The sequence below is a fragment of the Drosophila ananassae genome, chromosome 2L (assembly GCF_017639315.1).
Source record: "Drosophila ananassae strain 14024-0371.13 chromosome 2L, ASM1763931v2, whole genome shotgun sequence".
Lineage (NCBI taxonomy): Eukaryota > Metazoa > Arthropoda > Insecta > Diptera > Drosophilidae > Drosophila > Drosophila ananassae.
The window spans coordinates 340,563-355,764 of NC_057927.1; the positions used below are offsets into that span (position 1 = coordinate 340,563).

The window sequence follows — 15,202 nt, forward strand, 5'->3', positions numbered from 1 at the left end:
TTTACGGAATTAACGGCAAGATTCCTTAAAAGAATAACATAAAATTTAAGGTTCTAGTTCTAGCAGATACTAGTAAAAGCCTCTAATGGGGCTTGAAATTGGAAAACATTGAAATTAAAAACATGGCAAAAAATGTCTATGTTTATGATTATTTTATTTAAAAGTTTTTATGTATACTAGAACTCGATCCACTTAATTCAGTGTCTTTAAATACATAAATTGTAAAAAAATATCACCAAGACCTATTGCCCAGATCCGCGCACGGTCATCTTAGCAGTCTTTTGCGAGGCCGGGCACACTGCACGTCTGCTACCGACGCAAAGCGAGAGAAAGAAACAACCAAAAAGTTTGCGGAACAGTGCAGCCAGCCAGGAACTAATTGCTCCACTATGTCCCGTGGACATAGGTGATCGCAGGAGTCGAAAAATGCAATGCTGCTACCTTTGACGGCGACATCGACGACAGGAAACGAGCGAAGAGGTAAAGCGAGCGCACGCTCTTATTTTCTGGTCTTCCTCTTTCGCTAGCTTCGCAGCACAGCAGCAACAACAACAAGAAGAACGGCGACGTTTTTCTGTGGCGAAAACTGTACGCGAGGGGAAATCAGAAAGAGGAAAAGTGCAGAAAAACACTCACATGTAATATGCAGTGCCAATTTTTTATGTATTCTTTCCGCGTACTTGTCGGATAATTGCAGTTTCTTTTTGAGAGTGTGTGTGTGCGGGAAAACGTGTGTCCAGGAAAAACGCGCCAACGAACACGCAGCGCAGCGCAGCCCTAGTGCCTCCAACCACCACCCTACGCCGCGATCACGCGCCCCCCTCCACTCCATAGGAATGATAATGGTGCGCAGACGCGCTCGTCCCGCCAAGGAGACTCCCAATGGCGGCTCCGGCGGCGGAGGAGCAGCAGTGCCGGGCGCTATTCCCCTCAATGCGGCCACCGCAGTGGCCGGAAATTTGCTAGAAGATCAGTATTTTGCCAGTCCAAAACGGAAAGACTGCCGCCTGATGAAGGCCAGTGAAAATCTCGGTCTGCCGGAAGACAACAAAGGCCAGCAGCATCACCACAAAGAGAACAGCAAAGCAGACAACAGCAAAACCATAGGTGAGGGAGGCTCGGGATGGGTTCCTGCCCAATTTTGAGGTTAGCCTATATCTTCTTATTCGTATGTTTTCGTTTCAGGGGTGCCGCTGGCCACTCGCTCCCAGACGCGCACCATTGAGAACTTTTTCAAAGCCAATGCTGCCACCAAGAACTCGATAAAGAAGGCATCTCCTCCGCCTTTGAGCGAGGACCAAAAGACAATACCTCTGACAGGATTCCAGGAAGAACATCGGCTGGCGGAGGCGGACGAGGAGCTGAAATTGGCGGACGAGGAGCTGCAGCAGGTTGTGGAAGAACTGCTCTTCGACGGGGGATCCTCTAACTCGTCCAACTCGCCCTGCTACCAGCACGATGACACTGATCAAATGCCAGAAATCAAAGACATCCCTCAGATCCACGAGATTCAGGAGGTCCTGGGCGCCATTGGCGATTTTCAGACTCATCGCTCTGCACTGCGTGACAGCCATAGCTCCACGCACAGCAACAGCACGGACAACATATTTCTGCAGGAGCCGGTTCTGACTCTGGATATCGATCGCACGCCCACCAAAGCCTCTAGCATTAAGATAAACCGGAGCTTCGAGTTGGCAGGAGCTGCTGTGTTCTCCTCCCCGCCGTCAGTTCTAAACTCGTGCGTTCTTAACGGACGCTTCAATCAGGTCGTGAGCCTGAATGGACAAAGGGAGCCCCTGTTGCCTGAGCTAGATCAGCACGACAGTAGTTCGTGCGACAGCGGGGTGGCCTGCAGTCTCACAGCAGCCGCCGAATCCCCTGCGGCAGGTGGGGTTCGCCGCAGAAAGCCAGCTACCCCTCACCGCATACTTTGTCCCTCGCCAATAAAAACGGGACTGAAGATCACAGGAGGTTTGAGCAAGGGTGGGACTACCGATAATTTGCTCTCCCCCCGGAAATCACCTCGCAAACTGCCCGTCACTACGGCGGCAGTCGCCGCCTGCAAGTCGCGCCGAAGACTGAACCAGCCAAAACCGCAAGCGCCTTACCAGCCAAAACCACAGCTGTCGCAGACACCACCGTCGCTCGAGCTGCAGAAGCAGCCGGACATGGGAGATGATATTGTGGTCGTCCTAGACGACGACGAAGAGGACGAAGACGACGTACATGCCTTGTTAAAAGCCGCCGAGGAGCGGGAGAACCAGAACAAAGTACCAGACACAGCCAAACCAGGCGCCAAAGCCATGCTCAAACCGGCGGTCCCTGTGAAGCCAAAAGCCAAGAGTAAGGGTCTGTCGAAGAACCAACACCCACTGCCTTTAGCCGCTACCAATGGCAACCGTGAGTTGACCGACTTCTTCCCGGTGCGCCGATCCGTACGTAAAACCAAAACTGTCGTCAAGGAGGAGTGGATGCGCGGTCTAGAACAGGCAGTGCTCGAAGAGCGCTGCGAAGGCCTCCAGGTGCGGCACTTCATGGGAAAGGGGCGGGGTGTTGTTGCCGATCGCCCCTTCAAGCGGAACGAGTTCGTGGTGGAGTATGTGGGTGATCTCATATCCATCGCAGAGGCCTCGGAGCGGGAGAAGCGCTATGCGCTGGACGAGAACGCTGGCTGCTACATGTACTACTTCAAGCACAAGAACCAGCAGTACTGCATAGATGCCACCGTGGACACTGGAAAACTGGGACGCCTTATCAACCACTCGCGTGCCGGCAACCTTATGACCAAAGTGGTGGTGATCAAGCAACGGCCGCACTTGGTGCTCCTGGCAAAGGACGACATCGAACCCGGCGAGGAGTTGACTTACGACTACGGAGATCGCTCCAAGGAGTCGCTGCTGCATCATCCTTGGCTCGCCTTCTGAGGAAGACATCAGACTGGCTGGGATGAGGTGCAGTCTTGAGATGAGGACATTGCATGCGAAGGAGGATCGAGAGTCTATGGGATCTTCGAGGGCTGAACTGGTTTTCACTCTGTAGTTTCCTAGTGTTGATCCTTCGTCCATAACCAATGCAATAGTCTTCGGCCATCTCCGATCGTTCTGAACAATCTTGGAGGATGAATTCATTTCAGTTTATAAAAGAATAGAAGTTCTGCAATAATCTTCAACCCAATGTTCTTCCCCAAAGTTGTTCGGTATAATTCAACGAAGAGTGGCCATCTCGAGACCTGACTCCTGTCGTCCCCGGTTCGTCTTTGAGAAAAAGTATGAAAACTGTTAGTTCAAAATATCATAACGGATAGCGACAACCCCCACAAACCCGCACAACACCAGGGCGAAATTCAGAAGCGGAAAGTCTCGAGAGCGAAAGCAATTAGCCAAACTTAAATCATTTGAAAAAGACCATCAAAAATCATCAAACCTTCGACCTTAATTTTTTATGCATGTTATAAGTTGCGTTTAAACATAAGCATCCGAGACTTTCCGGACAGATCGTCCTGCCACTCATCCCTGACACATGATCATAATTTTGGATTTGTTAGCGTTTCATTATTTTAGAGCAAGGCTAAACTTAAGGAAGATAATAATTATAACTAAACAACGCGCCTACGCATAAGAACGAAATATAAGAAAACTGTTGACCACTTAGAAAGAAGATATGGATGTTGATGAAGACACACATTTCACATTGCATTCACATTGACAAGATCGATCGAGCCCTATTTATAAAGATATTTATATTAGATACATGTGTAATTTCTTACTATTACTATTACTGCCATAGAGCTATACGCCCCTAGCCCCTAGCCCCTAACCCCTAGCCCTCGCCACATGCCGCACGCACCACGCCCCCAGCAACCGGCACTGAATCGTTGACTCAAATCGTCCCTGGAAGGTCCCCAACTCACGCAGATAGTGCTTCGACTTGCAGAGTAATCTCTCCCTAGCTGCACGCAGGTTTCAATAACAGATCCCACTCGGCTGAGACGCATTTGTGACCCCACGCTATTTATGTATTTCAATTAATGCTCCAATAACGAAAACTCTTTTTCAAATACGTTTATTTTAATCGCGCATATCTTTAGTTATACATATGGTAAACACATATTTTATTTTCTATTACATAGTCAATTCGTTTATTAAAATTTCAATCAAGCGCCCATTTACAAACAAGGTCGTTTTCCTTTTCTCCGTAACGAAAAAAAACAAAACAAATGGAAATCTATTTGTAATTTACAGTAGTCTAAAACATATGTATGATTACATCAAAACACTTAGCTTTAGTTGATAATTGTTTATACTTCCGTATTCACACAGACACGCCAACACGCAGAGACATTTAACTTAAAGTGCGTAACATAAAATAAAATAAATAAATCAGACACATTAACACGAAAAGAAGGGTCTACTAAGAACTGGAGCGGATGGGCTGATGTTCGCGGCTCATTCACACTTGCACACCTGGAATGCACCGGACTACCTCTACTAGGACTACGACGAAACTAAAATACATTTACATAGTTACTATCTGGGTTAGTTTCTCTAGTAAGTACACAGTTTAGAAAAGATCGCATCAGGCGGGTTAGTGTTTCCCTTGGAGTGGTGGCCCGCTTTCGCTTTGGAGTATTTTTATTTTGGGGACTACTTTGGGGAGTCATCTTTAGGCTGAACTACTTGATGCTGGCGATGTGATTGGGGACTTGGACCAAAACGGTATAAAGGCTCTCTAAAAGGAAACTGAAGGATGTCTAAAAATCGTATTAAGATGAAGATAGGTGTGGCACTTTTTTACTTCCCAGCCATTGAGGTTCAAAATAGGATTTGGTTGGTAACTGCTATGGGCCTGGGACGCCTGAACAGTCATTCTCTCGACACTTTTCAGGAATATTTTCGAAGTACATTTAAATGCTTAAGCAATACAATTTAGCCCGTGAGAAATACTTAAGTGTATACAGGATTGGAAGAAAAAGTCAGAAGGGTAGAGCAGTTTCAAAAACAAAACATGGGGACAGAACTTTAATTGTTACAGCATTCTGATGGATGTGAGTAACAACTATAAAATACATCTCGATTAAAATATTGCACCAAGTCTTTCTGCCTTCTAATTTTTAAGCCAATATCTAAAACAACAACATGCACTCCAACAACAACGATGTCATAAAATTCAACAACAACAACTTGAAACACAGCTTGCAGCAACTACGCGTGTTCTTTATGTGACGGTTTTACGGTAAATATCAGACGGATTCATAATACTGACTGTCCTTCCTTGACCTAACGCCCGTAACTCCTCCCTATGTGAGAACGGAGGCCTCGCTGCCCCCTCCTCCACCGCCCAGGAGGCGTGTTCCACTCGCAAGTTGGTGCTTCTTCTTGTGTCATTTCTTCCCTCCTCCCCCGAAACTCGGCTTTGGCAGCACGCCCATGAACGCTCCGGCATTCGTGGGCAGAGCCGGAGCCACGAAACTGAGATCGGGTATCAGGGAGATCCGAGGGGCCACCTTCGCATTGCCAATCTGGAACTGCTGGCGCTGGTGCTGCTGCTGATAGGTGATGCCACCGCCCGTCAAGCCGCCGGACACAGGTGCCGTGGAGAAGTCATGCATGATGTGGATCTGCTGTGGCAAGGATGGCGCACAATTGTTGTTGTTTCTCCCAGGAATCAGATTGCTATGTTGCTGCTGCTGCTGTTGCTGGTACAGGCTCAGAGGATTGTTGTAGAAGTTGGCGCTCTGCCATGCCCCGGAGTTGAACTGAGGTGCCGGAGGAGCTGGCAGGCTGCTGCTTACAAAATCGGACCACTCGTCGTCCTTGGAAGCTGGTTTGTTTGATGAGATCACGCTGGTAAAATTGTTGTTGTTGCTCGGAGCAGGACCAGGAGCAGCCGTTGCAGGAACTGGGACGGACACAAAGTCCGACCACTCGTCTTCCTCCTGGTTGGAAACGATGGTATTGGTACTGGGTGCCGGCACTGGATCCTGACTTACAGTTGGAGGTTGTTGAGTTGGAGCCGGGGGCTTCTTCGCCACCGAGGCGCTTATTGTCGGGGTCTTTTTTTGGTTAGAAAAGAGCTCCTCTATCCGAGCCATCTCCTCCGCGTTTATGCTGGCCAAGGCACTGTCGCCCCACTCTATCGAGGTAGCTGCTGCGGGTTTCTTGGCCAGCGGAATGGCTTGGGGCAACAGAATGGCAGGACTGAGGATCATTTGCTCCCCAAAAGAGGGTGCCTCCATCTTCGACTTGGGGGCCGGCATCGATTGAAAATCACTGAAGTCGTCGTCCTCTGGCTTCTGGTCGGGAGGGGGCAACTCAAAACTGGCAGGGACCTTGCTGGGCGAATCCAAACTGAACGGAGGCTTGTACTCCACATCGCGGTACTCCTTCTTCACCACGGTCTCGTCGATCTTAATGCCCGTGGCTGCCATCTCGTAGTCAAAGTCAATGGGCGCCATAGTGGTCTTAGCCACTGCAGTGTCCGACTTCGAGGGAGTGTAGATGTGGGTCTCCTTCAGCGGCACTGCGTAGCTGGCCACCGAACCGCCCATGATCTCCTCCGGGGGCAGGGGTGAGCTAGTGGCTCTCAAATTAAGCTGCTCCGACTCCGACTGCTGCTGATGCAGCTGCTCACCACCGTTGAGCTGGTGGGCAGGGCTGTCTGCTGGTAGAGCAGCCGGTAGTGCCGCTGTTGCTGCAGCAGCAACTGCTGCTGGTGTTGTTGCTGAGGACTCAGTAGGGTGCTTCGGTTCGTATCCTGTGGCAAGACTCGGCAGGACGCGTTCATCACAACCGGAGAAGCCAGAACCCGCGCTGTTGAGGGAGAAGGCGCCGCCGGGGAAGCCTTCCCCATTAGCCGGGCCAGTCCGCGCTTCAGCTTGGCCCGTTTGGGATGCGCCTGCTGCTGTTTCCAGGCCTGTGCGGAGAAAGGGAACCACAGTTGTTAGAAAAGTGAATTGATATTCCGAAGTTCAGTTTAGTTTCTGAAACATTATTTTTAATATTGAGTAGAAACCATAGAAATTTATTTCCGAATAGTTTCACTGATTTTTTCAGCCGTAATAATATTTGGAAGGTATTTGATAGTTTTGAAAAATTCCGTCAGATTTCAAAGTACTTATAAAGATTTGGTTCGAATTATTAGATGCATAGAATATGTTAATATATACATTGATTATTTCTTCGATAAATAAGCTTTAATTAATCTTTTTTAAACTTTATTGTATATAGAACTGTTGCTATTGGTAATACGGTATTGGAGCTAGTCAAGATGCAAATGGGGGAATTCTAGAGGTTAGTACCGCGGAATCCAACTACTTGTGCAGGGGCTGAGAGGGGCCGGGGGTCGGATGCAATGTGCCAAAGAAAAAAGACTGGCGGGAAATCGGGTGGGTAGGTGGGCAGGTGAGTAGGTCAGGCGATGGACAGAAAGATATATGATTAGAAAGTAAAACAGAGAGAACCCAAGGTAAACGGAAGCAAAACGATAAGGTGGAACACACTACACACACGCACAGAGCCAACGAAACTTACTAAATTCCAGCAAGGAGGCGTCGTGAGCAGTGGGGTTAGTGTCAATTGGTATAGTTGCAGTATTTGAATGATTGTTAGTACGATTATTATAGTTATTATTGTTGTTGTTGTTGTTTTTGCAGGTGGTTGCAAAATGTGGGGTGGTTGTGGCAGAGTGGTGCAAATCGATTGTCAGTTGGTTTTGTTTGGATTGATTGTTTTCAGGCGTCAGATCCATCACAGGCGGTTTCGGTTTCGGTGATTTTTCATCCAGTTGAGCAAACGGAGTGGCAGCAACGTCGTCGTTGTCATCGCAGGTATTGTTGTTTTTGGTGTGGGAGTTAGAGGTAACAAGATTTATTTTATCAGCATTAGCCACCACCGTTAGTTGGTCTAGTTGTTCCAATTGTAAAGTCTGTACATGTGATTCTAAATACAATTTATCGTAAGGATAAACTTTCGACTGTTTTTGATAGATATTGAAATATTGGAGTATAACAGAGTGGAAGATGTGTGGGCAAGGCGAAACGAAAGGATAACCAAAGAAGCAGCCAATCACACGCAGGCCAATCCGGAAAGCGATTTGTAAGGTGGGGATAGAGTTTCGAGGAGTACTGAACTAAAAGCATTTCGAACGAAAAGCGGGCGACAGGCGTAGGTGGCAATTTTCGAAGTGGCGGAACTTGTGTGGCTGTTAGATTGCGGCATCAGAGCGCACATCGGAGACCCTTACCTGGAAAGCTGTGGAGGGGATTGGAGACAGTGTCCGGCTTCAGTGCGGTGGCATTGGAGGGCGTTAAGGGCTTCAGCGGCTTCAGGGGATCGAAGCTCAGGTTGGCTGCAAACCGCGGCATTGACGAGTTCCACTTTTCGCCAAAGAGCTAAGGGGAAAGGTACTCTCAAATACTCCACCACATAGGGGTACGATCGACTACAACTACTCACTATGTTTCTTGAATCGATGCCAAGGGATCTCACGAGGGCGTGCCTCATTTCCGAGCTGCTCCATTGGTAGTCGAGCGCCCTGGCCTGCTCAATGGCACCGAAATTGAATCTCTGACACTGTCCCAGTGGTCTTTGGTTGTCCGAGCTGGTTTTTTCTTGAACTGCCGCCTTGTCCCTGGGAAACATGGAATCCAGCACGGGCTTCACCCGCTCATCGATACTGAGGTGGACTGCTGCTGGCGGCGGGGGCGGAGGTACTGCGATTGGACACACAACGGGTTCGGAGAAGTCACCGAAATCGTCGTCATCGTCTTCCGTGTTGTCCTTGATTTGGTTTTGAGTAGCTGGAATAGCTTGAGTAGGAGGTGATGGAGGCGACACCGAAGAAGCAAACTCCTGAAAGTCATCAAAGCCGTCATCGGCAGCGTCTTGTGGTAAAATTTGTTGGCTTGGAGGTTCCAGCACAGGAACTTCACTCGGCAAGGATGTAATTGGCGCCGATTGTGTAAAAGGGTCTTGAACTTCGCCATTGGAAAATTCTGCGAACTCCGCGAAGTCATCGAACTCGTCTGCTTCCGAATTCTCTGCATCAGCTTCTGACGTAATTTGCTGCAAAGGCGATTCCTTTGAATCTGCGTGCGAGTCAGAGAACCGAAAAAGCGTATTGTCGGCGGACTTTTCCGGCTGTCTTTCAAATGTTTTGCTAATATCATCCCGTTCGTTAGACTGCTTTGGACTATCGACAGTATGGCTTAGTCTAGAAACACTTGTCTCGGCGTCCCCTGAACTCTTTTTTTGGAGGTCCTCGGGCTCCCCATTTATGGCCACTACTTCAATGGCAAAAAAGTCCTCGGCTCCCTCGCGTATAAATAATTCTTTGGGCTTCTTTGGCGAGCACTCCTCGTCGCTGTCATCGGTAACATCCTCCAGCGTGACTTGATGGCTTAGGACATTTGCTTTGGTTATTGGCATCACTGGATGCACTGCCTCGAGCTCTGTTTCGTCATCGACAAGGGCAGGCGACAGAGTGGAGGCGGCGGAACCGCTCTCCGTTGAGTATAGGCTTAGGCTATCCAGTTTCAAGGAGGGAACCTCCCCTTCCAGATCTAGCTCATGTTCTGTTTCTCCATCTCTGGGCTGATTTTCTTCCTCTGTCTCGACATTGAAAGGTGGAGGCGTGGGCGGCGCCATTTCGCTGTAAACATCAAAGTCTCCAGGCGACTGTTTGACTTGGTAATTGAACGCCTCCACGGTGCTATCTGTTTTCATTTCCTGGAGGTAATCCGGCGGCTTCTCGGGGAACTCGACCGCAGAGTCCAGTGACGAAGGTGGTTCTAAAAGAAACGGACTTAATCGAACCAAAGCAATAAACAAACCAGATTCTGAGCTCACCTTTCTCGGTGCTGACTAAGCCAAACTCAGGGAACTCGTCACCATCTTCGAGAGGCATGGTGGACTGCAAACCGGAATCGTCATCCTCCTCACCAAAGTCGATTGGTGGGGGCGTGCTGCACAACAGAGGGGGCACATTTACCATCTTGGCGGCGGGTGCAGCTGAAGATCCTGCTGCTGAATACTTAAAACTCACTTCCTGTGCAAAAAACAGGGATCGGTTCGGTGCACCCCTAGCTTTCGACCCTTTGACGTTTTGTGTGTATGTATGTGCGGGGCAGGTGTGCCTGTGTCTGTGTTGGCACTCAAGGTCTGTGTTGGAATTTTCTTGTTTGCATTTAACACGCGTCAATTTCAGGAAGGCGATGATTTTGCACTTCGTCTGTTATCCGTGATGTTCAAGTTATATGTCCTCTATGGCAACACCCAATTTAGAAAATCCCTTTCCATATTATTGTTTAGATTAAATTATTGTTTTTGCCAAGTATTTTCCCAAAAAAAAGTGCCTAGGGATGACACTCTCTCAGATATGGCACTTCCTAATAGGTGCTAGCGCGCGATTTTTGATGATATATTTTCAATCGCAACATCTATTTTTTAACAGTCAAAAATTTATCTTTCAATATTCATTCAAATCCCATTATCTTTCAAAGTCAGATTAAGATTTTCAACAACAAGTTTTTATCTTTTTTATTGTGAAAATTGTTTTGCCGATCTGGTAGCGCTGTTTTCAGAGTAACTATCGATAGCCCCGCTCATCGACTTGATAGCTGATTTAAGGTTATACCTGCGCTGCCGTTTCTGAATTCTGGTAAATTTTCTAATTTGATAACAATTTGTGGTAAAGTATGGAAAAAAGAGAGTCGGCGCTTAAAGGAATTAAGGAGGAGTCCATCTCACTACAAAAGTCACTTACGTGTCTTTTTTCCTTGCAGTTCACGGTCGACATTACATAACTATCCTGCGCAAAGATGTCGCAAGCTCCAGTTCGTGTTTCTCCACTGATCAAGTTCGGCAGATGGTCCCTGCTCCTGGTGGGCATCGCCTACGGTGCCGCTCATCAGAGCCGCCTGTCCAAGAAGGAAGAGAAGGTGCGCGAAATCGAGGCCCAGCAGAAGATTGTCCGTGATGCGAAGTTAGCCGAGGAGAAGAAGCGTAGCGCCGAGGCAGAGGCCCGTGCTCTGGCCGAGCTCTCCAAGCCTACCCCCAAGCACTAGGATTCTTTAGTTTAACAACTACACTTAAACCACGCTAAATTTGTCTGAGATGAGGAGGAGGCAGAGGTGCAACCACTGAACAGTAAAACTTTCAATCCTTTCTGTGTTTCTTGCTCTGATTTTTGTGCAGAATAATAATGTATGCAATTAAATGATTGAATCGAAACCAATTATGTTAGTCAGTCTGCCTAAAATGCATAGTCTGTTATTTATAAGATGTGGACAGCTGAACAGCTGATGGCGACGGTCCGAAGACTTCCTGTAGCTCCCGATAGGCTCTCACGAACGCGCCAACAGCTGATCGTGGAGCTCACTTCTGTTATTGTTTTATTGAATTCACAAGTCGTCACGGATTACACTATTTTGTTTGGTCGATAATCCCCCTGCCAGCTCAACCCGGAAGGTGTTGAAACACCTTTCGAGTTGCACACCCCACGCGAGCTCATTGCTTTTAGTTTCCCGTTAGCTGCGATGACGAGCTTTTTAGATCAGCTTCCAAAGGGGATCAGGGCTATCGCCGAGTCCGGTAAATGGTTTGCCTTGATTCAACCACCGTCTAACGAGGACTCATTTCAGTTAATGTAACCAAGCCCGAGGACGTGCTGACGACTTCTAAATGCAAGTTCTTGGACTCGCGCTTACAAGATCTGGACACTGTTGCAAGAGCGTGTTCGCCCGAAGATGTTCGCATATTGAAGGACGCGGCAGCCAAGTGGCTCGCCGAAGTTCCCCAGACGGCGGACTCCTTGTTCAAGCCGCTAGCCAATGTCCGGTGGTCCAGAGTGACTTTTGGTTGCTCGGCTCTGGATCGCTGTACGGGCGGCGGAGTTGTGACGCGAGGGATAACGGAGATATTCGGAGGCTACAGCGTGGGAAAGACCCATTTGCTGCTCCATTTGTCCTTGGGCGTTCAGCTGCCACGCGAACTAGGGGGTCTGGGCAAGGGCGTTGCGTATATTTGCACAGGGAGTCCTTTTCCGGCGAGGCGTCTGTTGCATATAAGCAAGACTTGGGAGCAGCGGTACCCCAACACAAAGCTTAACTTCCTGGCCAACGTGATGGTGGAAGTCCAAAAGGACGCAGTAAGTGAAATAATAAAATAATGGCAGTGAGGAGTCCCAAATTCAAAAAAGTAATATCTTTTAGAAATCTCTTATGGACTGCGTGAACAATAGGTTGTCGGATCTGTTCCAGCAGCATGGAATCGGGCTTATCGTCATCGATTCCGTGGCCGCCGTCTTCCGCGATTGCAAGGACTTCAATCAGCGGGCCCGGGACCTTCGTAGCCTGACAAATACGCTCCTGAGCTATTCCGAGAAGTATAACTGCGCCGTGGTATGCGTTAACGAAGCAGTCTCTTCCATCGATGGCGATGGCGATGACCAAGCCCCCCTGGGCCTGCAGTGGGCCCATCTCGGACGCACCCGGCTACGGGTTACAAAGGAGCCCAAGCAGCACAAGCTCGGCGACGAGCTGTTCACCGTTCGCAGACTGGAGGTCATGTACTCGCCGGAGACTCCAAACGACTTCGGCCAATTTCTGATCACCTCGGAGGGAGTGGTGGATGTGCCACAGCCGACTCCGCCACGACCTCCACCCAAAATTAGATGCATTCGCCAGTAGGTTTCATTAAATCGGTTTATTTTGCTTTCATTAAATTGTTGTCGAATTCAAAATGTGTAACCTTGGCGCCCTCTTACGGGTAGCCTTATGCCGGACTCAATTTTATCTTGAAGTAATTTCTATTTCTATTTTAAAACATAAAATGCGGTTTAGATGATACTTCGGAGAAAGCGTTGTAGTGGTTAGGATGCGTAGCATATTTTGACCTTTTCCTTTCCAGTTTTTGTACAAACACCCTAATATGCTTTAGTTCTTTGTAATTTACAAGGTAGCACAGCTTACAATCTACGTACATAGTTCAGAGTCCGAGTTGTAAAATCAATTTTTGTGTAACCGCCTCGTATACATTATCACATGAAATTCTCAAAAGATTCGATTACAATATTTATCATTTTCAATTTTTTCAATTTGCATATATTTTCCATTAAATGCGGCATTTACAGAAGCCTAGACTTAGCGTAAGTATTTAATATTAAATAAATTAAATAAAAGCCTAAAGGTGAACGGATTACGCGATAAATTACAAGTAGGTCTTATCCTTATGGGTAGGTTTTGTTTTCTTAGTAGACGTATTTTCCGATTTTTGTGGGTGAGCAATATTCGACTTTTTGGCACAAGTTCATTTGACTGTCTGGGTTTCCAAGAGATGTACGTATGTATCTCGATAGCTCTTCTCTTTCGGGTGCATCCGCGAAGCTTCCAAAGATACATCTGGCAGGCGGCTTAGCCCTCTCGCATAGCTGCGTCCCTTGACCGATCCTGCGAGTCTGGTGCCTCTGTGGAACCCCCATTCTCGCTGGAAGTGTCCTCCTCCTCCAGCTCCTCCTCGTCCCCTTCCTCGGAGGACTCGCTTTCCGGCTTGGGCTTCTCCGTGCCAGCCGTCTCCATTGAGTCCTCCCGCTGCAGCTGGTTGTTGGCCATGGCCAGGGCTATGGATATCTTGCTGGCCGCCAGCTTGCTTTCGAAGTCCATTTCCGTCAGCTGAGTGGGATTGCAGCCTCCGTTCTGAGCCTCCACCACCGCCGCTGCGGCCGCCGCCCGTTGCAGGCTGAGTTGCAGTTCGCGGTGCTGCGGAGACTCCTCCAGCTTGATGTCCAGTTTTTCGGTTTGCTCGAGAGGAGCGGCCGGCTCCACGGTCAGGGGAATAGCGTGCTGGTGCAGGCGTTGGTGGAGCAGATCGCAGTTGTTGTTGTTGTTGCGCTTCTCCACGGCGGCTTTGAGTTCGGCGGACTCCGCCTCAGTCCTGCTGTGGCCGGCCGGGTTGTGTCCTGCAGCCTTGACGGTCTTCTCCAGCAGCGCATTCAACTGTTTTTTGACCTTTGAGCTGTTCTGCTTGCCCGGTAGCTTGTTTTCGCCGTTGTTGACGGTATTGTTCAGATTATTCACGCTGTTGTTGTTATTGTTTCCCCGCCCAGGGGATTTCGGGGACTTCTTGGTCTCTGCCGGAGGGCCGCCGTTGCCAACAGTCGGTGAGGCGGAGGCGGATCCTGCGGTGGAGTTGCTGCCTTGGGGCGCCCTCTTGTCTCCCTCGGCCCCCGGGGCTGCGCCCGTCTTGTTGGCGTTCGAGGACTTGTGCTCCGCGGCCTCGTTGTTCGTCACGTTGTCCTGCTTCTTCCATTTAGTGCGGCGGTTCTGGAACCAGATCTTCACCTGGAAAGAGTAGAGAAGTGGCTTCGTTAATCAGAATCTCTTTTGGGAAAAAATCAGTGTCAGGGGCCTCCCTTAGAGGACGGTTTAGAGACCGAGATGCTAACCAAATAATTTAAAATGTTTATGGCTCATTTGGCCATATTAGTGGAGGCCGAGAAAATATTTTTAGAGCTCAGTACCCCCCAATATGAATAGGCATTCTAGCACACTCGATGTACTTCCGCCCGTCAGTGTTCTGGTAAAAACAGGAGGATGGAATGATGAAATGACAGGCGCACGTCAAAAGGCACCACCCCGGCACCCCCCTCCGCTCAAGTGGCCGGTGGCGCAACATAAAACATTTGCCTCTCGTTTTCGTTTTCATTTCCATTTCATCCAGAAATGATGGGCCAGCTAAATAAATGAAAAATCTATTTAAATCGCGCACATAATTAGTATTTCAACGGCCTGTCGGCACACACAGATGCGCGCGCTAGGACTCGGATACAGATACAGATACAGATACAAATACAAATGCCAAAGATAGATGCGCTGTATGACATGCTCATTTTGCCGGAGTGGCGGAAAAATTATGAAATTAACATGAAAACGGAACGGAGGCGTGCCCACACCCTCCTTCCCACCGCCTCCCCCTCTGGGGATACAAAAATCAAATTCGAAAGAGGAAATGCTCAAGTACATCTGAACAAACACACTCGCACTCGCACTAGCACAAATGCCATAAATTTTCATATTGAGAATCAATTAATTGATTGCCAAATAGTTTCGATATACTCGCACTCAGATCGGACTAGCCCGGACCCGGACTGGACTGGCACAATTCCGGCGAATGGTTATGTACTCGCCGACGGATTGATGCGTTCGCAA

General features: G+C 48.6%; 5 protein-coding genes across 9 annotated transcripts in view; 3 read left to right on the forward strand and 2 right to left on the reverse strand.

Annotated features, from left to right (window-relative positions):
• Positions 1 to 172: 172 nt before the first annotated feature.
• LOC6500291 (histone-lysine N-methyltransferase PR-Set7) lies at positions 173 to 3,747 on the forward strand. The gene is made up of 3 exons (XM_001952863.4): positions 173 to 480; positions 698 to 1,107; positions 1,186 to 3,747. Exons 2-3 carry the CDS (start codon positions 837 to 839, stop codon positions 2,922 to 2,924), a joined length of 2,010 nt encoding a protein of 669 aa, XP_001952898.1. The 5' UTR covers positions 173 to 480; positions 698 to 836; the 3' UTR covers positions 2,925 to 3,747.
• A 298-nt stretch (positions 3,748 to 4,045) lies between these two features.
• On the reverse strand, positions 4,046 to 10,402 carry LOC6500272. 2 transcript variants are annotated; one of them, XM_032453315.2, is made up of 5 exons: positions 9,846 to 10,402; positions 8,454 to 9,787; positions 8,242 to 8,389; positions 7,530 to 7,937; positions 4,046 to 6,912 (listed from the first exon to the last, which is right to left on the reverse strand). In XM_032453315.2, exons 1-5 carry the CDS (start codon positions 9,988 to 9,990, stop codon positions 5,381 to 5,383), a joined length of 3,567 nt encoding a protein of 1,188 aa, XP_032309206.1. In that variant the 5' UTR covers positions 9,991 to 10,402; the 3' UTR covers positions 4,046 to 5,380. The 2 variants fall into 2 exon arrangements, with proteins under 2 accessions (XP_032309206.1, XP_001952899.2); XM_001952864.4 differs by lacking the exon at positions 7,530 to 7,937.
• Positions 10,403 to 10,491: 89 nt separating this feature from the next.
• Positions 10,492 to 11,228, forward strand: LOC6500292 (ATP synthase subunit e, mitochondrial). 3 transcript variants are annotated; one of them, XM_001952865.4, is made up of 2 exons: positions 10,492 to 10,656; positions 10,781 to 11,228. In XM_001952865.4, the coding sequence occupies exon 2, from the start codon at positions 10,817 to 10,819 to the stop codon at positions 11,060 to 11,062; it is 246 nt and encodes an 81-aa protein (XP_001952900.1). In that variant the 5' UTR covers positions 10,492 to 10,656; positions 10,781 to 10,816; the 3' UTR covers positions 11,063 to 11,228. The 3 variants fall into 3 exon arrangements, with proteins under 3 accessions (XP_001952900.1, XP_032309253.1, XP_044570231.1); XM_032453362.1 differs by having other exon boundaries at positions 10,611 to 10,686; XM_044714296.1 differs by having other exon boundaries at positions 10,612 to 10,691.
• Positions 11,229 to 11,357: 129 nt separating this feature from the next.
• On the forward strand, positions 11,358 to 12,720 carry LOC6500293 (DNA repair protein XRCC3). Its single transcript, XM_001952866.4, has 3 exons — positions 11,358 to 11,588; positions 11,639 to 12,144; positions 12,209 to 12,720. Exons 1-3 carry the CDS (start codon positions 11,534 to 11,536, stop codon positions 12,683 to 12,685), a joined length of 1,038 nt encoding a protein of 345 aa, XP_001952901.1. The 5' UTR covers positions 11,358 to 11,533; the 3' UTR covers positions 12,686 to 12,720.
• The window catches only part of LOC6500271 (homeobox protein B-H2), a 33,019-nt gene continuing 30,499 nt past the window's right edge, over positions 12,683 to 15,202 (reverse strand). For both annotated transcript variants that reach the window (XM_032453326.2, XM_001952867.4), the window contains exon 4: positions 12,683 to 14,335. In XM_032453326.2, coding sequence (XP_032309217.1) covers positions 13,409 to 14,335 — 927 coding nt within the window. In that variant the 3' untranslated portion in view covers positions 12,683 to 13,408. The remainder of the gene's footprint in view (positions 14,336 to 15,202) is intronic.

Coding starts and splice junctions, on each gene's coding strand:
- LOC6500291 (XM_001952863.4), top strand. CDS start 837: ATGATAATGGTGCGCAGACGCGCTCGTCCCGCCAAGGAGACTCCCAAT. Junction 1,108..1,185: donor AGACAACAGCAAAACCATAG/GTGAGGGAGGCT, acceptor TTTTCGTTTCAG/GGGTGCCGCTGGCCACTCGC.
- LOC6500272 (XM_032453315.2), bottom strand. CDS start 9,990: ATGGTAAATGTGCCCCCTCTGTTGTGCAGCACGCCCCCACCAATCGAC. Junction 7,938..8,241: donor TCCCCTCCACAGCTTTCCAG/GTAAGGGTCTCC, acceptor AATTGTATTTAG/AATCACATGTACAGACTTTA. Junction 6,913..7,529: donor CGCCTCCTTGCTGGAATTTA/GTAAGTTTCGTT, acceptor TTCTCCGCACAG/GCCTGGAAACAGCAGCAGGC.
- LOC6500292 (XM_001952865.4), top strand. CDS start 10,817: ATGTCGCAAGCTCCAGTTCGTGTTTCTCCACTGATCAAGTTCGGCAGA.
- LOC6500293 (XM_001952866.4), top strand. CDS start 11,534: ATGACGAGCTTTTTAGATCAGCTTCCAAAGGGGATCAGGGCTATCGCC. Junction 11,589..11,638: donor CAGGGCTATCGCCGAGTCCG/GTAAATGGTTTG, acceptor GACTCATTTCAG/TTAATGTAACCAAGCCCGAG. Junction 12,145..12,208: donor TGGAAGTCCAAAAGGACGCA/GTAAGTGAAATA, acceptor AATATCTTTTAG/AAATCTCTTATGGACTGCGT.